Genomic DNA, 27539 nt, shown 5'->3' on the forward strand with positions numbered 1-27539 from the left:
TATACGCATGCTGCCATGCATATATTGGACAATTATATTTGATTGTAACTTCAACATGCATTATTATTATTATTATTATTATGATTATTATGTTGCTTATAAACTTGATAATATTTATTTAAAAAATTGTATTTATAAACTTGGTGATTTTAAATATGCAACTCTCATGAACTTGTCAATTAAATGTTGATTTTGTATGTTGGCCTATTTAAATAAATAATAGTATTTTTAATTCGGTGTTCAGAATCTACTTTTAAATAACTTTTATTTAATTAATAAATTGTTACTATTGTATGCTTTTGTAAAGAGAATTTTTTCTTTTTGTATAGATTTTTTTTTTCTATCCAACTGGATGCTACGTATAATTGGCATACATGCTCTGCAGGTAGCCTCCTTAATAGTATATAATATATATATATATATATATATATATAAGTTTTCCATATGTTTTTGTTAAATATGATAGTAAATTTTTTTAATGTAAATTCTAACTTTATCTAGTTTTTTTTTTTTTTTTTTTAAAAAACGCAAAACTTATTGACAGTTTACTGCGTATATCATTTTCCTTTCGACGAAAGAGAATATCATTTTTATTTGAGAAATTATATTTACAATCGTAAAGTATTTAAGTGTTACATAATTCTTTTAAAAAAAATAAATATAAAATTTACATAAAGAAATAATTGTTAATAATAAATCTAATTCTTTGTCAAAATAATTATATATCACTTGTGCATTTCACAAATATTCGTGGTATTACCATCTCCCCCAAGATGAAGATCTGCCGTTAGAATGACAGTATATTTTTTACATGTGCACTCATGATTGTTCTTGATGTCGCACGTGGCACGAGAACATTTCCATGTCGACTTTTGTTGTCGATAAATTAGTGAGATTGAACAAAAGGATCACTTTGAAATACGATTTATAACATAGGCTTTTGTTTTTTTCTAAATTAGACTATACATATAATAAATAATTTAATTTTTTTAAAATTTAAAATAATAATAATATTAAAAATAATATTCTAACAATATTTTATTTAATTAATTTAAAATTATCTTATATCATTTCATCTCAAGGAACCTATTTTATTTAGTAAAATAACTTACTTTTTAATATGAAACCAGCTTAAATATATTAATATTTTGGGCCAAAAACAGAAAATCAAAATTTTAAATAAAAGATGTCGCAGAGAGAAGAGAAAGAGAAAGAGAAAGAGAAAGAGGTTTATAATTATCCAATAACACAGCCGCCAACGAAGCGTGGACTCCACCTAATAGCCAGACCAAAACGGCAAAGCATACGAAAGTAACGAAACAACTGCCAACCTCGGCCTCGCCTGGCGTACAAGTACAACATCGAAGTAGTTCTTGTTCTTTCGGTTCAGGACCCGATCCTTTCACCTAACCAACAAAAACGACATATAAAGGATTGAAAAGAGAGCCCACGTTGAAAGTGGACGACTGAATCCAGAAAATGGACCAACCTGAGAGCCTGCCCATCCTCTCCGACCCGGTCCTCGTCAACGGTGGCGTTACGCCGTTGACCCTCACCGCGGATGGCAGGCTGAGGTGGACGGAGAGAAGTCAACGGTCTTTGAAGGTGGAGAAGGAGGTTCTCGGTTTCTCTGCTGAGGGCCCGAAGATCAGGATCAGAGCAATTGTGGAGGGTGGAGGCGGAATCTTCTGCATTGGGAGCGCCGGAAATCTGGTGAGGAAAGACTTCGTGTTTCAGCCGTTGTCTGAGGATTCGCTGGTGCTCTGGTGCCAGAGACTCCGTGAATACATTGACTCGCTCGGTAAATTTCGCTTCTTTTTTTTTTTTTTCCCATTTTGTTCCGGCTTGTGTTCTGTTTCAGTGATGGGAAAACGCAGGAAATGGAAGGATAAATCCGTGATGTGACGTCTTTTTCTAGTGTTTCAGGATTTAAATTTCCTTTACTTTCCCTCCAATTTTGGTAGGAACCTAATTGAGAATTGTTTAATTCCGGTAATTCAGCCTGTTTAATTCAGCTATGCTTAAGGTGGGGTGATCTTTGGTTTTCAGCTTAGATAGTTTTCTTAATTTCCTTTTCTTTTGGAGATTGATGGTTTTGTTGAGTTCTTATTTTATCCGTGGACTTCAAATGATGAAATAAAACTTGAATATCATCGGAAATGTATTGTTTAATACAATTGTTTTTAAACTTCATTTAAGTCAACTTGTGTTCATTTTGATTAGAAGCAGTGAGGATTATCGGTACGGTTGACCAGTTGGAAGAACTGAAACGAAATTAAAAAATATTCTGCGGAAACTATAACCCAAACCTGTTAGATTCCAAATTTCCTTCATTTTGTGCAGATAAACTGGAGCTTAATGTCACCTATTTTATTGTTGAACTTCTTGTAGGTTGTTTGGCCATATTCCAATTTCACAATTATCTTCTCAATAGCATAATCTGTTTCTTTTTAAAACAGGACGGCCTAAACATCTATTTGTTTTGTTGAACCCATTTGGTGGAAAAAAATCTGCATCCAAGATTTTTGTGGATCACGTGAAAACGCTTTTTGAAGATGCTGATATCCAAATTACGTTGCAAGGTTTGGATTGTTCTTATAACTATGCAAATTGATAGTTTTTATCTGTCTGTGCTTTAGGATTATTTATCATGCTTTTTTTGTTCTTTTCCTTTCTTCAATTCAATCTCTCAGAAACTCAATATCGGCTTCATGCAAAAGAAGTTGCTAATTCACTTGATCTTTCCAAGTATGATGGCATTGTTTGTGTTAGTGGGGATGGAATCTTGGTTGAGGTAGGTTAACTTTTCTTAGTTGCTAGAATATGCATTATGTGTTCTAGTAGTGAAAATGATCAATCTTTTACCTATAAAAAAAAAGTGGTGAAAATGATAAATACATTGAATGCCATTAAATGGAAACTACCCCAAAAGAATGAATTATGATGGTGCCCACATCACTTCCCAAAGGTAATTTTAAGATCCAAGTCTAGGTTAGAGCTACCAGTTGACAGCTAGTGTGTGACTTCATCAAAGCACTCGCAGTTTGAAGGGCGATGTGTCATATTTAATTTTGTCCTGCCTTATTTATCTGGAGCCCAATCTGTAATCTCAAAAAATCGATTGACGTGGTTCTTTTCCCTCCTTTTTGAGTATGGTTATATATTCATCTGCTATAATTACACGCATTCCAAAACTTTTTTAATTTAAGGACTTTCATTTTCCAAATTTCTGCTATTCCTGTCAGTGGAGTTCTGCTATTAAGGATTGTGCTCCTGGACTAGGGTGATGTTTCACTAAGCCACATTGAAATTTCTATATACTTGGCCAGCAGTTCTATACTTTTCCTACCTTAATTATATGCAGATATATTAATATAAGATTGTAGTTATTCATATTGGCCTAACTTTGTATTTTTGGTTACTGTTGGGGGTTTGACCTTTTAGGGCTCGTTTGTTTTCGCAGATGAGATGAGATTAAAGTTAAAAAGTTGAATAAAGTATTGTTAGAATATATTTTTTAATATTATTTTTATTTTGAGATTTGAAAAAGTTGAATTGTTTATTTTATTTTGTATTGGAAGTTGGAAAAGTTGTAATGATTAGATGAGATGAGATGAGGTGAGATGTTTTCTAAAAAAAAATGAGGCCTTAATGTTAGGTAATTCCCACAAAGCCTAAATGCATGTCTAAATGTAGTGCTAGAATTAAATCACAAAGTCTATATTTGAGTAATCATTTTTGCTTCAGTGAAAGCTATGACAATTGTGGTGTAAATGCACAATCAATAAAGGCCACAGTTATTTTACTGCAATCATGTTTACTTCCTAGCACTTCTAGCACAACTTAATTCTCTAATTCCCCAATGCTACCATCTTTTTACCTCTATTCCTTTTCTTGCTGTGACAAGCATTGGCCTATTTAGTAGGTAGTTAATGGGCTGCTCGGAAGAGAGGATTGGGATGCTGCGATAAAGATGCCTATTGGAGTAATTCCTGCAGGTTTGTTACTATGTGTTGTTATCATCACCTTCATTATTTCTGATACTTGAATTATGGTAGTTAAGTGTGACTAGATGAAGTTATCATTTGAGTAATGGAATAATATATACATGATAAGGCTCCTTTTTGGCCCCTCCTCTTCTTTAGGTTAAATTTTAATGGCACTCATGTATCACTAGACATTCCAATGATGTGCAATTACGATAACCTACTCGTGGAAAATTATGGAACTTGCTTATTGGTACGATATGATTAGAAATTTGCTCTACGTTAGAGATAGTTCACATAGTACAGAAGATATAGTCTATTTGATTGAATAGCTTCTAATGCCAATTAATTTTTATCATGTGCTGAGGCCTATTAAGTTATTAACACAATAAACTTTTATATTCCCTCCTTGTCATGGACTTTTTGGTGACACAAATCTACATTTGTCAAGATTCTCATGTGGGCTAATAATGATAATGGAACGTTTTAGTTTCAAATTTTCTTTTCCTATTACGAAGATGAGTATTTCTAACTTGTTCTGCGATCTGTACATTCATCATTTCCACAGTACGTTGAAGGGAAATTTTATTTTGCTATTAGCACAGTTATAAATAAGCAGTAGCCATGGAGAGTTGCATGTTTATACCAAATTATTCTCCCACTGCACTTTCATTATTATTCAAGGTGAAGGAGAGCCTTGTGGTTGTTTGTTTAATGAAGTGAAAATTATTAATGACTAGATTTTATTATTTTATCTGACATATTTCCCTTGCAGGTACAGGAAATGGCATGGCAAAATCCCTTCTGGATTCAGTTGGTGCTCCCTGTGCAGCACCTAATGCTGTTCTAGCCATTATTCGAGGTTATAAGTGTCTTTGCCCATATTTTGATTTGTGTTTGCTTTTATCATTATTCCAGTAGTGGCTTATTTCAATTCTCAAGTTTTCTGCTGTTTGCTTAAATTGTTAATAGGCCACAAGTGCTCAGTGGATGTAGCTACAATTGTCCAGGGAGAGGCGAAGTTTTTTAGTATTTTGATGCTTGCATGGGGTAGGCGGAAATATCAATACCTGATGCTTGTTATGTTTGGAGTTTTAATATGATCTTTCTAAATTTGCTCTCTTCTTCTTCTTCTTCTTTTTTTCTTTTTTTTTTCTTTTTTTTCTTTTTTTTTTTTAATTTTAAATTAATTAATTATATATATATTTTTTCTTTTATTGAAAATTGTCTGGTTTTGGCCAAGACTACTGCCACCTTTAATATTTCCAAAAGTTTCTCTAAGGAAATCTTATTTTATTCAGGTCTGGTGGCGGATATTGACATTGAATCTGAAAAGTTTAGGTGCTTGGGAAGTGCTCGTCTAGATTTCTATGTATGTTTTCAATTGTGTCTCATTTGTTGTTTTTATATAGTACTTCTGGTTATTTTGTGTGTCTGTGCATGTATATTTCTACATAACTTGTCATCAAACTATTTCCTCACTGTGCTTAATCTTATGTTGTAACCAAAACTTACAAGTAGATTGAACAAAATAAATCTTTTGAATAAATGTTTTATTTTGAATTAGTTGCATTACAGTTCTAGGAACCTGATAGTATCTGCAAGCATATTATAAAAACATTTCTACAGTTACTACGATCTTGATAGTTGTTATGACACAGCAGTATTATCAAAGTTTTGATAATAGATTGGCCTATGAAAAATTATTTTTTTATCATTAATTGATGATTATTATTATTTAAGTTGGGTAGATTGTAAAAATTGATCTTTCGCTTTAGAATGCTGATTCTATTTGATTTTTTGTCCCCTTTCTTGTAGTTGTAACTGATTTGAAAGATGTCTTGGTTGTATTTACACTATGTTGTTTTAATAGTGGTCAGCATCAAGGCAGTAATGCTAGTCGTTTCTTTTATATAGGCACTTCAACGAATTTTACATTTGAGGCAATACAATGGATGCATTTCTTTTGTGCCTGTACCTGGCTTCGAAGCTTATGGAGAGCCAACTAATTTCCATGGAAAATCTACCAGCGAACAAAATAGCCACATTCCAAGTGAAGAGGACCCTGCTAAGGCTCAACAGCATGGTTACCAGGGACCTTATATTGACTTGGAGGATTTAGATTGGAGAACTATTAATGGACCATTTGTCTCAGTGTGGCTTCATAACGTACCTTGGGGGGGTGAAGACACCATGGCAGCCCCTGATGCCAAGGTAAAATCATTAGATCACTGGCTCTATTATTTGTTCCTTTTGGCCTTTTTAGTTTTGCTGCGTTGCAAGCTTTTATCCCTACCAAACCAAATTAGCACATTGCATATGCTTCCCCTCCCGGTTTACTCTACATTGGATCAACTCTCAACAATTTACTCCTGGTTTGCCCTTGCAAGTTGATGCAAAAACATTTGAGAAAAGTTAATTTTTGTATTCACCTGTATGATTTTAATACCATTACCAAGTGAACATAAGCTTAGTAGAAAAAGAAAAAAGAAAACCAGCCATTGAATATTTGATCCATGTGTACAAAACCAAATCCAGGAATTGCTTGAGTGGCCATGTGGAGATCGGCATGCAATGCCCTTTGTTTTCTTGGAAGAATTCAGGTGAAGGGATATCTTAAGAGAAGATTAGTTAGAGGTCCATCTTACTGGTTTCAGGGGATGCATCTGTGGGAATATAAAGTATTGAGAACCATGTTCTCACTTGCATGACTTTCTAGCTAATTTGAGATCCTTATGAACATCGTGCTTATTTTATCTTCCCTTTCTGTTTTATTGCAACTATAAATGCATGAACTGTGTCAGGCCATAGCGCTTTATGCTCAAGATGAAGAATGAGAGTTATCATGTGGTCTCATGCACAAAAACTGGTTGTTTTCTAGCCTAACAATTGCATTTTTTTTCTCTGGATCAAAGTTTTTGTGTCATTATGAGCATAAATGACCATTTGAGTTCTCTTTTGTCCGTTGATGTGCAGTTCTCAGATGGCTATCTGGACTTGATCCTTATTAGGGATTGCCCACAGTTACCCTTGCTATCGTTGATGACAGAATTGAAGAGTGGAAATCATGTCAAATCACCATATGTCATGTACCTTAAGGTGAGTCATCAAAATAGAATAGAGAGATCTTGTTTTCATTATATTTTCTTCTTGACCCTTTGGCCGCTGCTATAATATGTCAAAGAATTCTCCATTATTGCTTATTTTGTGGAGACGGAATGTTTTCGACAAAATATATTCAAGTTTTTTTTGTTTTTTGGGTTTTTTTGTTGTTAATTGCACGTTCTATATCTTTCAATGAACTATAGGTGAAGGCATTCATCTTGGAACCTGGTCCCCAAACTCAGGACCCAACAAAGGAAGGAATCATAGACTCCGACGGCGAGGTACTGGCCAGAGGGAAAGGAACGTACAAATGTGACCAGAAGACACTGATGGCCTATGATAAACTTCAAATAACTGTGGATCAAGGTTTAGCAACCCTATTTTCTCCCATAGAGGACTGAATTTTGGATTTCCTTTTTTCATGAACTTCATTTGATTGAGAGGTTCATGGTAAATAACCGCTAAAGCATGTGCATTGATGTTTATGAGAAGAATTTCATACGTAGTTTTATTTTATTCTCCCTGTACAGGACCACACAGTGGAAATAATGCAAATGAAAAGCTGAAAACGTTTTTTTTTTTTTTTACAAGACATTTTGCTCTTTTGGATTGAAATTATCTCCAAACGGACTCTTCCAGCTTGCGGAAGGCGTTCATAAGGAGACCTCATTTCATCTTTTTTATTCGTATCGGATTCAAATATCATCTCACATGTTTTAGTAAAGGAATTAGAGCAAGCCTAAAATCTTAATAAATTAAGTCGAGTCTTTACATGGGGCCCATTAATATCACATTTACAAATTTGCATGTGACTTTATCATATCTGAGAAAAGCAACTAAATAGGAGTTTGAAGCAATCATGAGATGCATGAACCAACGCATGATGAAGCAGTCGGTACAAAGGATTAATCAATGAAAAACCACTCCATAGTTGAGTGGTAAAACAAACCAAATACAATTAAGCAAGTCCAAACATCCATTCAAAATCGAGTATTGTTACATCCACAAAAGAATTTCACAAAAATTGACGTGACTTTATTTGATCTATTAAATCTATTTTATAATATAAATAATTTTACAATCTGACGAATCATATTAAATCACATCAGTTTATAGAATTACTTTTGTATAATTTTTTTGTGGCTAAAATATTTATCTTCAAAATTTTAATGCATGACAACTTCAATTATAAAGCTTTAGTCGGATAATTTAGTTGGAACCTTTGCAAGCCTCAACCTAGGTTTTGTCATGATCACTTGCTCGATCGCCACTATATGCTTGTCCACTGTATCATTTTTCAGAGTACGCTAACAACCACTCGAGTCATGGCTTTGTATATGTACGTGTACTCAAGCCTAGAGACCTCCTTATTCCATTTCAAGGTACGGTCCCGTTTTGGTTTCATAAAATGTTTTATCTGGTATCATTTTATTATTATAATTTTTTAAAATTTCGGTATAAAATATAATAAATAATTTAATTTTTTTAAATTTTAAAATAATAATAATATTAAAAATAATATTCTAACAATATATTTTTTTTAATTTTAATTTAAAATCATTTCATCTTTAAATTCAAATCAACCTTAATATCGAGTTGTAATGATAAATTAGAAAACATCTGGAAACATCCTTGGGCACGTTAATCTAAGCCTAAAAACCACCCACACGAACTCTCAAACAATGTTTTCAAAAGTCTCATAACTCATTCTCTCGAACCCAAAACAATGGATTGAGCCTCGTATTCATTCGATCAACTTTTAGGTAGTCCTATTGTAATGGGCTTGCTTTTTTCATCTGTAAATAAAATTTTATACTCTATCATTGTCATCGTTATTATCACCATCATTATTCTAATTTATAATAAACTCTTGACTTGGGAACATTTTTTGTTTAGAAAAATTCAACACAACCCCTACTATTTATACAACCTTCACACACCACACTTTTTTTTTTTAATTTTTATTATTTTTTTCTTTTATCAAATATTTAATATATGAATAATGAATAGATGAATTGAATTAGTTTAAAAAGAATAAACTCAAAAAAATATATATTAAAAAAAATTAAAAAATATAATGTCTGGAGGTTGAGAAGGTTGTGTAGCATTACTCGTTTATTTAATTTTTCATATCGGGTTGTGAGCAGTAACATAGGTAGAAACTTAGCTATATCTCATTATGCATTGCATGCAATCAAAGGAGTCAACCAATCACCTAGTATGAACCACATGAATATGTCAGTCAATATTGTAGGGAAGCAATTCACCCCCTTAATCACGATTCTAAATGAGTGTAGGAGTATACTCATAGTGGTCAGCACTTATTTTGTGATGAACCTCACGAAAAAGTTTTTGTACATATGAAAACTACTGATTTCGATTCTCTTTTTCACTAGATTTCTCATTCCATAGGATGTCTTAAACGTGTGCCATGTGATTGGTGTGCGATGGTACATGTTGATGCCAAAAATTGGACCACGGGTTGGAACAGAAGAAAGAGTCATCCCAACCCATGATGATGATTCAGGCATCGATACGGATTAACGTGATTCGGCGTAAAAACCTACATGCATCCACTGATTGTTTAGAGCAAAATGCACTATAATGGACGATTTTACAATCTCTCATAGCTTCATGTATCTCTCAATACCATTGAAGGATTTAGGATTTTGGAAGGTTGAAGATGATGTCTCCCTTGAGAGAGATCATTTGGAGTCACTGTGCGTGGTGGAGTTTGTGCATGAGAAGTCGTTGAGAGGCGTCCAGATTTGTAGAGATCTCCTCCTTTTATAGAGATTTCTTTTCTTCATTGGAGTGATTTAGTCCTACTTGTCTTACGATGCTCTTTCTTTTTAGGAGTTTGAGTCAACTTGCATTATTACTTCTTGCCTTGTCTCTTACCTTATTATTAGTGATAGGTTCTCAATAGATTGGACCTAGTCGAATTTATCCCTAACAATACATATAATTTAGAGGAAACATAGCCTCCTCTAAAGGAAGGCGGAAGGGATTTTTATGCATTTTATTTTACTTTGTTGTGTGTGGGTGTGCTGTAATTTGAGAAGGAAAAAGGTACATGTTTCTTTTTTAAAAAATCACACAAACTACTAATCCAATTTCAAACATGAGCTAGGATATATACCATTTCTTATTTCATTTCTATTACGTTGGGTTGATATGACGTTTGTAAGATCCTGCTCCTCATGGTTAAAAATAAAGTCATTTTAATGAAATCTCGAGGAACCGGAGTGCTACTACTAGCCTTGACATAAAAACTTTCTTATTCAAAGTGCTAGATACAAAAAAGATTCCATGCAATAAATAAAATCATTATTTATTAGAAATACTGAAAATATAAAAGAGACTATGCTGAAACACTTCTTAAAATTTCTCAAACTTTGTACTTTCAAAACTATCTGTGCATGATCTAAGCCTTAGCTTTATCTCCCTGGGCCAAGTCTTGTCCTGCAGCTCTGTTTCATAAATATTCTAATCTAAGGTGGTTTAAAACATAAAACAAATTAAAATGAATCGATGACTTAGTAAAAAACCTATCATAACGTAAACATACTAGATATAAGGTTTTTCATAAAAATTTTCACACTGAGAATTTGAAATCATGACTAATCATACATATGCTTATGACATGCATGACTTGTCTTGAATTATCTGATTTATATGGTTGATCTGAATTTTCTATTTGATCTGACTGACCAATACACTTAACCCTATATGCAAGGTTATGCACCGGTCTCACATCATGTGGTCACAAGGGGAACAACTGATCTAATATGATAATAATACTATGGTGAGTCCTTGAGTTCGTGGTTTGCGCATCTACCTTGATTGTATTGGTACAATACATCTGGTGAGTCCTTGAGTACTATGGTGAGTCCTTAGTTCGTGAGTCCTTGAGTACTATTGATTGTATTGGTACTATGGTGAGTCCTTGAGTTCGTGGTTTGCGCATCTACCTTGATTGTATTGGTACAATACATCTGAATGGTCATCTGATTAATCTTAATCTATATCTTACACTTGGTCTTATAAAAACTTACTTGTCTTATGCAATGTGTAATGCATGACATGCATAATGCATACATAACTATAATATATGGAATGAAACATGATAATGAATTATGATGAATGACATGCTTGCAGATTTCATGATATGCATTGTACAAAATCATTGGCTTCAAAAGAACTGGCTTTAACAATAATATACATAACTAGCTAATGTATGCTAATCATAATTTATGATCAAGCTACTTACCTCATGGTGCTACTTCCGAATCTCACTTCGTAACTGGTTCCCTTTACGAAATACTATCTGTCACTAATTATGATTTACTACTGAAATTTGATTGTAAAAATTATAATTTAAAATCCTATAATATTTATAGTGAAGGTGTAAATTTTTGAACTAAATGTCATCCCCTTAGAAGAGACTCCAAAATAACACAAGTCGAATGTAAAAGCTTAAAGACACTAACTTTTTTTCAATTTAAGGGCATGAATGTAATAATATTTAAAAAGAACTTCATGACACCTTTTTAAAAAGCGCTACACGGCGGGATGAATGGCATTATAGTAATATATAACAGAAAATGAATTGTTTAAAGAGCTGCAGTACTTTTCTTCACAAAAAGTAGTGAATTAATCTTTTCTTGTCAAAACTAGGGTGACCTCGGTCCGGTCTGTCTGGTCTTAGGCCGTCTGATCTTAGGCCTTTTTATGGACCGGACAGGACCTATTCGATTAAGAGATTTTCCATCCTGGATCGGACCGAGTAATGTATAGGACGGGACTGGTCCAGTCCATTTCTGTCCGATCGGTCCATTCGGTTTGGACTATGCCCAAAATGGGCCATTCAGCCCATCTAAATCTAGTTTTTATTTTTGTCCAATTTCAATTATTTTCGGCCCACTTCAAATTTTGTACATTTTTTAGCTAAAAGTACTAAAGAAAAAACTTGATCTTGAAAAATACAATGATAAAAGAAAACTAATCTATGTAAAAAACTAGGAAAAAAACCAACTAATAATAATATAAAAGTTATTACAAATTATAAATTACAAATTACAATCCAAAACTTAACAACTTAACATATAATGGGTACATGGCATGAAGACCATATTTTCCAACAATATGAAGATGTTTCTGCATAGAAAGAGAGAGATTTAGCACGTCATAAGATCTGTTCTGCAGCTCGTGAATGCAAGTAGGAGCACCTAAAAAATTAGATTATGTTGCTACAAAATGTTTTAAAAATGTATCTCATGGATTTTAAATTTTAACTGTCGCTTCTAACTAAGTTTTGCCAATCCTGTTAGGGGTGCAAAGTACTAGCATCTCAGTACGAAACATGTAAAGATCGAGTTGCAAATTTTGACTTCTCATGTACATTATAGAAGCCCAAAACATCACTCACATGAGCATTTGAGTGAGTGCACAAAACCATTAAGCAAGTTTAAGTACTATGTCGAAAAGCAAGTATTTTGGCCAACTTCTTACTCAGATTGGGCAAGCCATCACTCACCATATTCGCTCCCCCACCCACCAAATAATTGCTACAAACAACGTTCATCCAAAGCATAACGATCAACATACGAAGCAACACAGAAAGAGAGAGAGAGAGTATAGAGGAATCAGTCGTAATGAAACTCCATGTTCATCCATTCATTTGTTTTCTTAAAAACCCAAGTCTTTTCATAATTATACTATCACATCATATTAAAATAAAATGAAAAAGAAGTAAACATCACGATTTGTTATGGTATATAAACTCATAGTACTCGCCACTTCTATTGTAAAGATTCAAAGAATTTATAATGAAGGTATATCAAACTATATGTGGTTTCATTACAATCAAAGGGAAAGTGTAAACAATAATTCATAATTGATCATAAAAATACTGAATTATTTATTCTTTACTTCATTTTTCGTGTGCAATCTAACCAACAATCTTCTCACATCTTTTGTCTTTAATCAACATTCGGTGCAGAGCCAGTAGGCATTGAATTTGACGCTTCCACAGACTCAGCAAAGTTCAGGCCTCCAACAAGGTTTATCCATAAAAATTTAAAACAAAACAAGTTAAAATGTTAAATAAAGTTACATAACATAAAAAATAAAACAAAATAAACCACAAAAAATATCAAAGGTAATTTTATTTCATACCCATATCTAGTTACTTCTCAAATTCCTCCACTTTATCCATTAAAGTCCTAAGGCTTATTGGAGTAGAAAAAGAACGAAACCAGTTTTGTGCACATATGAGACCCTCAACACTCATTGGATTTAAACTATGTAAATTTGTAATATGATTAATTTATAATATGAACGAAGCCAGTTTTGTATATGTAAATTTGTAATACGATTAATAAATCATTATATTAGGTATATCATTATATGATTAATAAATCATCTATAAGCCTATTAGGTATATATAGTTATAACTTCTAACTTATAGTGGATATTAATACTATACTATTATAAATATATTATGCTATAATATTATAACTTTTATAATATGCTATTAATACTATAACTCTTATATGAGTATAGTTATTATAACTTATAATAGTTATATAGTTAATATAATATAAGTAAACTATATACTATACCAATACTAATACTAATACTAATACTATATAATATACTAATAGTGATATTAATATTATATATAGTTATAGATTTTTTTTTTTTTGAAGATAAAGTCTCATGTATTCACTTAAAATAGTGATTGTATACAAGTTGGGATAGTACCAACAGACCAGATACTATCTCTAATACTAAGTGCATCTCGACTTAAAACATGAGCTACAACATTACCAGCTCTAAGAATATGCCTCACGTCTAAGATGTGAAAGAGTTCAAAACAGACTTAGTGTCCCTAATCATTGTGCTCACATAAGAATCATTGACTTCACTAGTCTTGAGATAGTTGACAACTTGTAAAGAGTCCCCTTCCAAGATAAGTCCCTTCCAGCCTAGTGATTTGCAGAAAATGGATGCTTGCAGGAGAGCATAGGCTTCTGCCAACAGGGGGTCAGGGTAGAGATCATGCTTCATTCTCATAGTGGCCTTAACTGTTCCTTCCCAATCTCGAATAACCGCTCCAACACCCACCTTGCAGTTGTTTTTGTCAAGGCAGCATCCCAATTCAACTTTAGCTGGCCACGTGGAGGAGTTTCCCATTGAGATGACCTCGCCAGATCAATTGTTGGAGTCTTGGCAGCATGTTGAAGTTGACTAAGCTCCTCAATGAAAACCTTGGCTTGTTGAATGAGGGAGTTAGGATGTGTGAAAGTTTTGTTAAACACTAGTTCATTCCTTCTTTTCCATATCATCCAAGTTGTGATAGCAAACTTAATCATCACCTCATCTTCTAGGAACTCAAACAAACTTTCTACCAGTTGTTTGAAGGCCTGTGATTGCAAGCTTGTTTTCTGAAGCTTCCTACTGCTTTGACCCTAGACATCTTGGGCAGATGAGCATTCCCACAATGTGCTCAATGGTTTTTGGATATAAGTGATAGATGGGGCAGGAAGCATCTTTAGTAACTTTTCTCTGGAATAGATTTGTTTTTTAGGGAAGAGCATTTAGGTAGGCCCTCCATAGAAAGGACTTTGTAGCATTTGGAATCTGCAGATGCCATACTTTAGTCTAGGGTTCAAACACCCTCTCGAGCTCATAGGCTTGACCTACCTCTCTTTTATCCAACTCATCCTTTAAGTAGTAAGCACTCTTGACTGAGAATGTGCCAGTAGGGGTGCATCTCCATATCATCTTGTCTGGCTTCTGGTATGGACTGAGGGGTATCCTCTTGATGATTCCAGCTTCTGTGCTGTTAAAAAGTGCTCCTAGCATGGGAAGATTCCATTGGTTTGTAGAATGGTCGATGAGCATAGCAATTTTAGTGTCTCCTGGCAGGAACCTGGTTGAACTTTGAGGTCTGAAAGTGGATTTTTGAAGGATCCACTTGTCATTCTAGATGGTCACAAAATTCCCATCCCCAATACGCCAAATTAAACCTTCCTTAAGGAGTGGTTTAGCACAGATAAAACTCTGTCATAGGAAGGATGAGTTGTAGCCCACTTTTGCTGTAAGGAAGTGCTTTCCTTCGAAATATTTCTCTTGAAGTACCCTGGCAGCAAGTGAGTGTGGAAAAGAAAGAATCCGCCAGCATTGCTTGGCTAGAAGGGCAGCATTAAAATTTTCAAAGTCTCTAAGGCCCAGCCCTCCTGACTTCTTAGACTTGCTCATCTGTTTTTATGCTACCCAATGTATCTTGTGGTCTTGGGACTGCTGCCCCGACCAGAAGGATCTGATCAATTTGTTGAGATCATGAAGTAATTGTTTTGGTAGCTTGAAAATTCCCATGCAATAGGTGGGAATTGACTGGATCACAGCCTTTACAAGGATCTCCTTCCCTGCTTGTGATAACAGTTTGGTTTTCCAGCTACTTAGTTTGGCCTGCACTTTAGCTAATACCCCTTTGAGAGAGTACGTTCTGGATCTGCTGATGAGGGCTGGTAAACCCAAGTATTTCTCACATGAATTTGTCCCTTTAATTCCAGCAATGCTTGTTACTATCTCTTTAGTTTCCTCTCTAGTATTCCTGCTAAAAAAGATTGAGGTTTTTTCCTTGTTTAGTCTTAGCCTAATGCTTTCTCATATGTGTCCAACAAGTGGTAAAGATGACTCCATTCAATCAAGTTGGCCTTACAGAAAAGTAGAGAGTCATCTGTAAAAAACAGATGATTAATGTGCAAATAGTTCTGTCTAATAGGTAAGCTTGTGATGAAACCATTACATTCTGCCCTATTAAGGAGGCAGCTGAGAGCTTCACCACACAAGATGAAAAGGTAAGGGGATAGAGGATCCCCTTGCCTAAGGCCTCGAGAGGGGCAGAAAAAAGGTTGGGACACCCTATTTACTAGGAGAGAATAAGTAACTGAGGTAACACATTTCATGATTAAACCAATCCAAGAGGCTGAAAAGCCCATCTTGTGCATAACAGAAGCCAAGAATTCCCACTCAATCCCGTCGTAAGCTTTACTCATGTTGAGTTTTAAGGCCATAAAACCATCCTTGCCCTTCAACTTGGCTTTCATGGTGTGCAGGGATTCAAAAGCCACAATGATGTTATCGGTTATAAGCCTCCCTAGTACAAAAGCTGTTTGTGTAGGGAAAATTATCTCAGTCAAGATAGTTTTGAGTCTATTTGCAATGGTCTTAGCAATGATTTTGTAGAATACATTACACAGACTTATTGGCCTGAAGTCTATGACTTGAGTTGGGTTAGTCTTCTTTGGGATAAGTGCTATGAAAGTCTCATTTAGTTTGCCTTCCCACTTGCCTCCATTTAGTGCTTCCAAAGCTGCCTCACATACTCGAGTGCCTATTGTATCCCAGTATTCCTGGAAAAACTTTGCTGGAAAACCATCAGGCCCAAGAGAGCCTAATGGATTCATACTGAATATGGTTGCTTTAATCTCTTCAGCTGTAAAAGGTTTGGATAGGGTCAAGTTCATGTCCTCTGTGACTACCTATTCCATTGCTGCAAGACAATCCCTTATACCCACTGGTTGAGAGGTTGAATATAAGTTAGAGAAAAACTGTTGGAAGACATTGCATATTTCCTGAGGATCACTTGTTTCTTGAATTGAGCTGGATTGAATCCTGCTTATGGTATTGGTTTGTTTCCTCTGACTTGCACACTTATGAAAGAACTTGGTGTTTCGATCCCCTTCCTTTAGTCAGGCCTGTTTAGCTCTTTGTTGCCACTTGAGAATTTCTGCATCCATAATACCATTCACCTCTTTCTGCACCAACTTTATTTCAGCACTTAAGTGACCTTGATTCATGTTCTTCAGGTGGTTTAACTCCTCAGTTTTAGCTCTGAGATACTGCCCTTTATCCTTATGATTGTTTCTGTTCCATAGTTTTCAATCCTCCTGACAGAACCTGAGCCCTTGAAGAGTTTTTTGAATGGCCCCTGGTTTATGAGCTGAGGATTCCCAGACCCTTTTGATAATGCTCTCACAGTCCTCCAAGCTACTCCATGCTACTTCATACCTGAAGATCTTGTTTCTTTTTTGAATAGTATCTTGTCCCTTTGATTGAATCAAGATTGGTTTGTGGTCTGATTGGGTACTTTCTAAATGGGATACTGCATGGGTGGCAAATTTTTCTATCCAAAAATTGTTGCCACAAGCCCTATCAAGTCTTTCCTTAGTGTATTGGTCCCCCTCCCTATTGTTTGCGCAAGTAAATCTGTCACCATGGAAACCCAAATCATACAGGCCACAAGAAGACAATGCTTCCCTAAAGTTAGCCATCTGTCTATGAGGTCTAAGGGAGGCCCTAGCTTTTTCTTTTTGATGGGTGATCTCGTTAAAATCTCCAAAATAAAGCTAAGGAGTATTATCACCAGGTTTTAGAGCCTTTAACAGGTTCCAACTCTCATGTCTTTTTGTAGTCATGGGATGGCCATAGAAGCCAGTAATTAGCCACTTAGAATTTTCTGAGATGGGCTTTAACATGGCAGAAATATGCCAGTTAGTGTATGTGAGGAGGTCAACTTCGATAGATGAGTTCCAAAGTAAGGCCAGACCACCACTCCTTCCTCTACTGTCCACACAAAAGCAGCTATCAAATCCTAGTCTAATTCGTAACTTTTCCATTCTATCACGGGTGACTTAGTTTCCAGAAGAAAAATCAAGTTGGAGTACTTTGTTTTCATCAAGAGGTGAAGTTCCAGAACTATTCGAGGGTTCTCAAGTCCTCGACAGTTCCAACTTAAGCAGTTCAATTGGATTGGTGGGGCTGCAAAGCAGCCTGTACCAAACTGTTCTGAGTTTTGCTCCTTGCAAACATGAGCCTTCGCTTAGGTTTCTTATTTACTTGCTTACTACATTCATGGGCCATTTCCTTAGCATTCCTCTTGGTGTGAGTTACACGAGCATAGGCAGTGGGTTTGTTTGTGACATCTATGAGGGCAATTAGTTGCCCTCTTGCCCTATTAGTTTATTATACATATATTATGCTATAATTCTTATAATATATTAATATATACTAATACTATATATTATACTATTATAGTGTTACTGTTACTACTACATATAGACTTATAGTGTGTGTGTGTGTGTATATATATATATATATATTATATTGATATAGTGATACTAATACTATATATTATATAATAATACATTAATACTATAGACTCATAGTGATTAGTTATTATGAATCATGATTAGTATAACTATATAATAGTATTAGACTATTAGTAATATAGTATAGCTATATATTAGTAATATACTAATATTAGTTATAGTGATTTAGTATAAGTTATAACTATACTAGTATAAGTATAACTATAGTCTATATTAGACTATTAGTATTTTTTTTATACCATATTAGAGTCTAGAGTCTAGACTATTAATATAATACTTGTATTAGTATAAAATTATAAATATTAGTATTAGTTAATAATTACTTAACGATGAATTAGTGATAGGATTAGGTTAATTGGTTAAATGAAAATTATATAATTAATATATATAAATTATAATTTTTTTTTTAATTTTCATTCGGTCCAGTCCGGTTTGGTCTGAAAAACCCCTAGATCGAGACCGACCGGGACCATTCCTGGTTCGGTCTGGTCCAGTCAATTTTTCCAGTTTGGACTGCCCCTAATCAAAACAAATGAAAAGCAAACCGTACCACATATTGTCGAGAGTAAGCAAATTTACATACCACCAAAAGCTACAATTCGAGGGACAAAAACGTAGTATACTCGAAAGAGCTTACCCCTCTGTCTGCATCGGGGCTTAGAACCACTTTCAGCATTGAAAAAAAAAAACAGGTAGAACAAGGGGCCGCGCGTCTTCTACCATTTGGGGGCAATAACAAAGAGTAGGGAAGAGATATTATATATAGGGAAAATGGGAGAGGGTGCTGTAGAGTTCAATTTGGACATGGGTAGTGCTCAACCAATAAGAGAGTTTGGAATAATGATACAATTTAATAGTTCATTTAACGTAAGGTTGAGAGTGATTGAGATTGTGTAGGAGACTTCAATAAAAATAATTTTAAATTGAGAAAAATTCTAGACTGAAGATGTAATTAACTTTATGTTTTAGTAAATATATTAATAATAATAATCCGAATTAAAATTTATATAATAATATTCAAATTAATTAAGAATAAATAGACTAAAATTACTTTTAAGTCCTAATTTTCTCGATAGAACTTATTCTTGAACTTGATCATCTTCTATATGAGTTATGACGATGAGTTTGAGGTTGTTTGTGCTTGGTTGTGATAGAAGAATAATTGATGTAAAAAAAAAAAAGAAAAGAAAGTGGAACTACATCACGTCGTGATTTTGGTTGACACCGTAATACCATCCGACATAATTCTTTGTAAGGCCAACAAAACCTTCTTTGCAACAATGTTGTTGAACTATGATATCTACCTACTATTTTTTAAGAAAGTTTTGTCTGGGTCATGGATTTTTTCTTCGCATTCATTTTGCAATATTAGCTCATGATCCATGTTTTTCTATAAGAGCATTCACATTCAATTTCCTATAAAATTTCCTATAATTTAGCTAAAAAGTATATTTTCTAATTTTTTTTTTTAAACTTTACTCATCTTTCAAAAATCTCATACATCTCATTCTCTATACTTTTTCTATTCTATTAAAATAATATTTCTCTATTCTTTTTTTATTACTTTTTTTTTCTCACTTCTATTTACGAACTTAACTAAATATTTTTTCTTATATTTTGAACTATTACTCTAGTGAATATTTTAAACAGAAATTTAAATGATTTTTTTGTGGATATGATAATATTTTTAAAATTAATTTTTTATATTTTGGTAATTAATTAAATTATTTTTAAAATTATTATTTAAAACTATAATAAATATGAGTATGAGAGAAAGTGTAGATGATTAGAAAAATAATTTATTTTAAAATTCTTCAAAACAAAGAAATTTCATCAAAGATTTCATCTTTCAAATCAATAATGGCACCACTATGAGGGTTTGGATAGGCCCCTGGGTCCCAACCAAAAACTCCTTAAAACCACAACCAAACCCGAATAATCCACCAGTTGATCTTGATATGAAGGTTTTGAGCTAACTCTTGAAAAACCTAGACGTTGGAACTCTCTTCTGCTTCAAGCCCTTTACACACCAGAATCAGTGACAGCCATCATGAAAATCCCACTTTCGATTATTAATTTCAGAACACACAGTGATAAAACTAAGTGGATCCATCACTCTTCTAGCAACTTTTCTGTTAAATCAGCATATGGAGCCCTTCAAAGACCAAATGAATCCACTCAAATTCAACAATCATGCACAATCTAGAAAAAACTTTGGCAAGTTAAACTTCAAGACAGACTGAAATTATTTCTTTGGAAGGTAATGCACAACATTCTTCCCACAAGATCCCTTCTTAAAAGCACTCTTCGCTTAGATGAAAGCCATACTAATTGTCCTCTTTGCACCATGGAGGAAGAAACCCTTCCTCATCTCTTTCTAAACTGTGCTTTCTCTAGGATTCTATGGAGACATTCTAAATGGCCAATCAACATTTCCCAATTTGCAAATCAGCCCATTTCCAACTGGATTTCAATCATTCTAAATCCGTGTAATGGTCTGAACATTCTTGAGAAAGAAGTATAATCTTTTCAACTGTTTGCTACAATAGCTATGGATAGCTTATGGTATGCAAGAAATCAGGTCATCTACAAAGAATTATCCCCATCTCCAGTTTGGTTTGTCTCTAAGGTCACAGAGTTATTCAATGAACATAACAAAGCCTGGATCACAAAAAAAATTCCTCAGGAGCAAAAATGGCAGCCACCACCCTAAGGAACATTCTCTCTCTCTTTTGATGTAGCTGTTAGACCAAATGAGAGTACAATTGCATCATTATGTAGAAACAGCCAGGGGGAATCTATCTTTATACAAACAGACTTCATCAATAGCACAAACCCAAATGTAGGGGAAGCAATGGCAGCTCTAATGGCAATACAATTGGCAATCAAAAGGAAGATTCCAAAAGTTATAAGCAAGTCATACAAGCAATATCCAACTCATCAAGGACAGCAGATTGGACCATGCAACCCACCATTAGAGATATCAAGTACTTACTCAGACACTTTGAAGAATGGAGGGTGCAAAAATACATCGTTCTCAGAATCGGTGCGCGCACAATCTTGCTCAATGGGCAGCTTCCAAACTAGCTTATGGAAGCATACCCCAGGACTGGATCCCACCTAGCCTTCTCAACTTTTACAGTGGAAAGGATCCCCCTTCTATTGTATAATATTGTATTGTATAATTAATAATTTGGTCATGTACTATTATTAAGTTTCATAATCAATATATTACTGCTTGCCGGGAAAAAAAAAAAGAAGAAGAATTTATTTCATGTATTAGAATAAAATATTGATAAAAAAATAGTTTAGGGGATGAATAGTGATTCCCTATATTTAGGGAATTACTGTTCATCCTCTAAACATTTTTTCTAAAATCGAGATTGTGATGTGAGGAATATTTTAATCAAAATCCTAAAATAAATCTCAAATTATAGGGAAAGTAGTGTTTTAGGGCATGGGATATGAATGCTCTAAGAAACATTTTGTAACATAAATTGCCAAACCAATTTCTTTTGTTTTTTAGTATAACATAATTCAGCATGGCATTTTAAATTTCTTTTCTCCATGAAATGCATTTTCTTCATTTTGCATAATGAGATTTCACATTTATAACACACATGTATACATGAATATATATTTAAAAAAAGAAAATAAAGTAGAGAAGAATATATAATCGCAGTCATAATTTAAACAAGTACATATCAATCTGTAAAACACAATGGTTTTCACTACAACAAATTTGCATTTTTTCCGCGATTGATGTTACCACAATTAGACAAAAACCTTGTTGAAAATGACATTTTTCTAGCACATTCGTTTGGATTCATATATGAGTTGAGCTAAGTTGAGATGGTTTTAGATGAGCTGAATAAAATATTGTTAAAATATTATTTTTAATATTATTATTGTTTTGAGATTTAAAAAAGTTGAATTGTTTATTATATTTTGTTTGAGAATTTAGAAAAGTTGTAATGAAGAGATAAGATAAATTGAGGTGAGTTTTGAATCTAAACAGGACTAGTCGTATGCCGCTCCCCGAAAATAAGTGGCAACAAAAATTACTATTACTTCTTATTTGCATCTTTGTTGGAAATACTACTAATTGCGATAGCAGTTGATCGTCGGAAATATACAAAATATATCGTGGAAAACAACTCCCACCATTGTAGTCTCTCGCTAGAAAAGTTTATTGCCGCTAATAATATAGCCGGAAAATCCCATTTGTGATAGTATATATATCTGGAAATTCTTTTTTCCTGCATAGATAAATCATTAGTGAAAGGTTTTTACTGCATACTTATCTCACCGGAAAAAGTTTTTGTGACTAGAGATGTGCCCGCAAGATCTTTTCTGGAATAATGGTTTGCTACCGAGAATACTCGTTACCTGTATCAATATATATATGCCATCAGAAATGATGTTTTGTGAAAAACAGTATTGCCACACATTAAGTTTTTCCACATTGCATTTTAATCGTTAAAATTCCTAAGCCGCATTTACTAAGCACCGATTATAAGTATTTATGACTAAAATGTTTCATCGCAATTTATTCTTTCTTGCTTGACGTTTTGACCTGGAAAAATGTATTTGTTGTAATTTGCAAGGTTCTGCCGCAAAAAATGTTATTTGAAGTTTATTCGCTCTTCATGTAAAATGTGTTATTAGCCACATTAATGTTAGCCACAAACTAATAATATTTAGGAGTGTAAAAAAACCAATTAGCCTGTTGAACCGACCAGACCGAACCGGTGTATTTAGTCTGGTTAGTAACCAATCCGGTCTGTAACTGTTTTTTAAAAATCAAAATTGATTCTAAATCGGTACGATATCAATTTGTATATTTTAGAAGCCAGTTTGAACTAAACTTTACCAGTATATATATTTTTAATTTATATATATATTATATATAAAATATTATTTATATTATAGTATATTATATATATGCTAAATTTTTAATTAATATAACATGAAACTTTAATATTATTATTCATGGCTAAAAAATTCAATGTTTGACATCCAACTTTTTTATTCTTACTTCTACAATCGGGTTCTATTTGGATATAGAAACGGTTTCATCTTATCTTATTTCTTCTAATCGTTCTAACTTTATCAAATTTTCACACAAAATATAATAAACAATTTAATTTTTTCAAATTCTAAAACAATAATAATATTAAAAAATAATATTCTAACAATATTTTATTCAACTTTTAACTTTTATCTAAAACTATCTCATCTCATCTCACTATCCAAATGGAGCAATATCCCAATAGCCCGATCAAAAGCACAAAAGCCCATACCAAATCTTCATAAAGCAACATACATAAATTGATATTAATAGTCATTAATATAGGTACGTACATGCATATACTTCCATTGAAACATAGTTCGACTATCTTGCATGTACTTGGAAAACAAGAGACATGTACTAATTAAGACGACTTTAGCAAGTTCATACATATAGTTTAGCAGTTCCTTGTTCTACTGGATGGAGAATTCTTCTTAAAGCTGCACGAGGGCTTGAAAAAATTCTATTCATCGTCCCCACACACTACACACCACGCACCACACTTATTTTTATTTTTTCTCTTATCAAATATAAAAGAATTCAATTAGTTTAAGAAAGAACTCATCAATTAAAAAATTAGAGTATACTACTAATTAAAATTACATGTATAGAAAAGAAACACAAGCATATAAATTAGTTGCAGAACACGTCCATTCAATGACTCACACTATAGTATTTATCTCTACATAATTGGCTTCAGTTTCCACGCACATTTTCCACTAGGAGCATGTTCAAATTTAGAGGGCCTACATGATAGATAGTGTATGACAATGAATCTCTTTTCCAGTAAAATGATGAGCAACGTTTCTTATTAATACAAGTCGAATATTAACTCAGATCGAATTTATCAAAATATTATATTTACAAAGTACTAATATCATCAGCAATTACACTATATAACCGGCCCTAAGATAATAGAAACATATTTTAGTATTATCCCAAGGTCAACAGGACATTTCAAAATGTCCTCAAAGGTCTATGCATTTCTATATTAAGATATAATATCAATTAGTAAAAAAGAGGAAAGATAGAAATTGTTGAGTTGTCAGGAACCAGCTAGTTTTACTCCCACCTCCATCATGTCTCATAAAAAAACACAGCGTCAGCTTACACAACTGTATAAACTACCTGAACCTAATTAATTTTATATTGTTTTGGTTATTTTCATTTCTAACCAAGTCCTCACAATAGACCCCAATCTACTCAACAAAAGGATACATACTTGCTTATACTTTTACTAGCTGATCAAAATGCATCATACGTTCAGAAAACTACTACCAGCATAGAAAAGGATGCCTAGGCATCTCCTAGAGTCTCTCTATGAGACTCCCTCTGGGAATCTAATTCTGTCACGCGAGTGTGGAGCTGCTTCACACATTCTTCAAAATGGACCCTCACAGTGAGGACATTAGTTCTTGAAGCACTTCACATTATTCTTGTTCTTCTCATTCATCTCACTAACACGTTAAAAGTTCCTATTGGACAACAATGATGGAGATGATTTAGATATAGCTAAGTAGTCTGACCTTTGGCATAGTCTGATCAATGTCCTAAAACCTCCTTGAATACAACATTCACTGTATCATTATTGTTAGCTTCTTGTTTTCTCTCATTCAATCTCTCAACCGTCATATTTTGCATTATATCAAGCATAACAAAATTAGCCATGCACCATGAAAAGAATATAATTTCAAAAGAGCAATGTTGTTTTTACTCACGTAATTGTGCTAAGCTATTTCAACAATAAATCTCCCATATAGACCAATGCAGCTCTTTATAAAAAGTAGTCAAATTTGAAGTTTTCTCCCGCTTCAATGAATTAGCAAACCTTGTTAGACATTCTATTCAATGACTAAAAAATTAAACCTAGTTTTTTGTTTAAATTGTAGTATTTACCTTTTCCTCCATAAGCCTAACTATGGGTGACAATATGTGATACGACCCGTTAACCCAACACGAACACGAACACGACACGACAAAAGCGAGTTTGAGTTTAACCTTAACAAGTTTGGATCAAAACAGGATAACTCGTTAAGACACGATTGCTTAACGGGTCACTAACGGGTCAACCAGTTATAACCCGATATGACCCGTTAAGAAAGTTAAATTTACATTTTACCCTTATACCTAAGATCTAAAAAACCATACTCCCGTTGCACTCTAACTCAAACTCCCTCACAATCTCACATTCATCTTCATATTTTTTGAGTCTCTCACTTAGTTCTCAGTTGAGTCAATTCTCAGGAGTCACGACAGCCTCCCACACTTTTTATGAATTGTAATTTTAGTGTTTTTAATGTTTGAATTGTAATTTTAGACTTATGTAGTTAGTTTTATATTTTTAGGAGATATTGTGATTTTAAATTTTATGTAAAATTATGTTGATAGGTCAAATGGATTATTTGGATCAATTTAACTCATTTATATAAACAGATTGAAACAGGTCAAAACAGGTTGTGCCGTGTCGATATTTTTTTAATTAATTCATAACGAGTCAAAACAGGTCGTGTCGTGTCAATCCGTTATTTAAATGTGTTATGTTAGAGTTTGGAAATCTAACCTATTAAGCTTAAAGGGTCATGTTCGGGTTGATCCATATCGTATAATAAATACGACTTGGCACGACACGAACATGACTCGTTAACACGATTTGTCACCCCTAAGCCTAACAAGTGACTTCTTGTCATCCGTGTGATTAATCTGCTGATTTCTCATAATATTTTTGTTCCCATTGACATAGTTCTAGAATTTAACGTGTCATAGTTAAATATTATTGTTGTAGGAAATGATAAATACTTAATTGATATGTATGATTACTAATGAAATCAAAAAATAAACTCCATTGAATGTGCCAATATTGTTACCTTGACAATCACCCATCTCTCACATAACCATTCTCAAATGAGTTTCTACAGTATCCCACCATAAACAAGTTTTTCATGTGTATCATATCTAAGTACTTGCAGTGTAGTAGGTAGTGAAAATTATTGTACTTTTGAGAAAATGTCATTGTCATTGTATCTTGATGGTTGCTTTTAGTTCAAGTCAAGACAAAATCAACCTAAGCACAAGTGGTTAGAGTTTACATAGTTTAAAAATGAATGTATAAATAATTGTATTCATGAAATTAACAAAATGTACCCAGACATGATCCGTTAGTTCATCCTTATCCTTTTTATCTACACGAGTCTAGCTTGCATGCCTCATGTCTCCGTATAGTCTGACAATTCATGTCACTTATATCGTAAAGACCGCACATTGTCACATGATCTCCTCTTTGTCAATCCATAATATCCAAAGGAATGTTGCCAAATTTTCGAAAGCAGTTAAATTGTGTGCACTTTGCTGATCTCCGACCACATTTTCGAGTAAGTAGAGCTATAGAACAAGATCACAATATTAATAAGTAGATTATTAACAAGAAGACATCTAGGCATTGCGTTTAAAATCACCAGCAGCAACATTAAACACATCATGATATATTTTACCTGCAATATCCATACTAATATGAGCCTCATTGACCAACAATGTCGACTCCTCTAGGCCAACACTCGGTGCTTGAGTGAAGTTATATCAAGATGTGCCAATTTTGTCTCATAGAGTACGTACTCAAGGTTGTGCTTCTTGGGCTTTACCCGAAGATGATGCTAGATGAGCAGTATGTCGGTCTTGTTCTTTCTTTCTTTCTCACATAGGCTGGAATATTATTCTCAATTCGTACGAAATGTAATATCTTCCTAGGAAGAAAAATGGTATAAGATTATGTATGTACATATACCATGAATAAAAACTCCATATAGTTTAAAAATGACCAAATTGTGCATTAATGAATCTAGTGATATCTGCATATACTATTATACATAAGCAATATAATTTTGTCCAATGTTTGCTCAAAAATTTCAACTGAAAATTTTAGACATATTACTAAAAGTGTGGCAGACTTGTTATAAAATTGTACATAACTTGAATAAAATGTGCATAGATATATATAAAAAAGTAGTGGAATCTAGGTCATTAAATGAACAGAACATCATGACTTTGCTTTAGATCACCCATAAAGTAGTGTCGAAAATATCAGACCTTACTTGCAATCCTCTATGTATCTCGCCAGGCAAATGATAGACCCAATTGCTCTCCACTATATATTAATGCAAAGCTTTTCTATACAGGATTAGGAATTCATGTTTTATAATT

The 27539-nt window shown here is 33.6% G+C and overlaps 1 protein-coding gene across 3 annotated transcripts; it reads left to right on the forward strand.

Annotated features, from left to right (window-relative positions):
- The first annotated feature begins 1260 nt into the window (after positions 1 to 1260).
- Positions 1261 to 24795, forward strand: LOC121266116 (sphingosine kinase 1). 3 transcript variants are annotated; one of them, XR_005940742.1, is made up of 12 exons: positions 1261 to 1801; positions 2460 to 2582; positions 2694 to 2794; positions 3926 to 3998; positions 4762 to 4848; positions 4959 to 5036; positions 5288 to 5358; positions 5904 to 6200; positions 6963 to 7085; positions 7295 to 7541; positions 14351 to 14357; positions 24780 to 24795. XR_005940742.1 is itself a non-coding variant. In XM_041169843.1 (10 exons), the coding sequence occupies exons 1-10, from the start codon at positions 1480 to 1482 to the stop codon at positions 7490 to 7492; spliced, it is 1473 nt and encodes a 490-aa protein (XP_041025777.1). In that variant the 5' UTR covers positions 1261 to 1479; the 3' UTR covers positions 7493 to 7673. The 3 variants fall into 3 exon arrangements, 2 of the variants coding, with proteins under 2 accessions (XP_041025777.1, XP_041025778.1); XM_041169843.1 differs by lacking the exons at positions 14351 to 14357; positions 24780 to 24795 and having other exon boundaries at positions 7295 to 7673; XM_041169844.1 differs by lacking the exons at positions 1261 to 1801; positions 2460 to 2582; positions 14351 to 14357; positions 24780 to 24795 and having other exon boundaries at positions 3923 to 3998; positions 7295 to 7673.
- Positions 24796 to 27539: the final 2744 nt, after the last annotated feature.

The sequence above is a fragment of the Juglans microcarpa x Juglans regia genome, chromosome 5D (genome assembly GCF_004785595.1).
Source record: "Juglans microcarpa x Juglans regia isolate MS1-56 chromosome 5D, Jm3101_v1.0, whole genome shotgun sequence".
Classification (NCBI taxonomy): domain Eukaryota; kingdom Viridiplantae; phylum Streptophyta; class Magnoliopsida; order Fagales; family Juglandaceae; genus Juglans; species Juglans microcarpa x Juglans regia.

Excerpts from the sequence above, each read along its gene's own strand:
- LOC121266116 (XM_041169843.1), top strand. The coding sequence starts at position 1,480 with ATGGACCAACCTGAGAGCCTGCCCATCCTCTCCGACCCGGTCCTCGTC. Across the intron at positions 1,802-2,459 it reads TGAATACATTGACTCGCTCG|GACGGCCTAAACATCTATTT; the intron begins GTAAATTTCGCT and ends TTTTTAAAACAG. Across the intron at positions 3,999-4,761 it reads TATTGGAGTAATTCCTGCAG|GTACAGGAAATGGCATGGCA; the intron begins GTTTGTTACTAT and ends TTTCCCTTGCAG.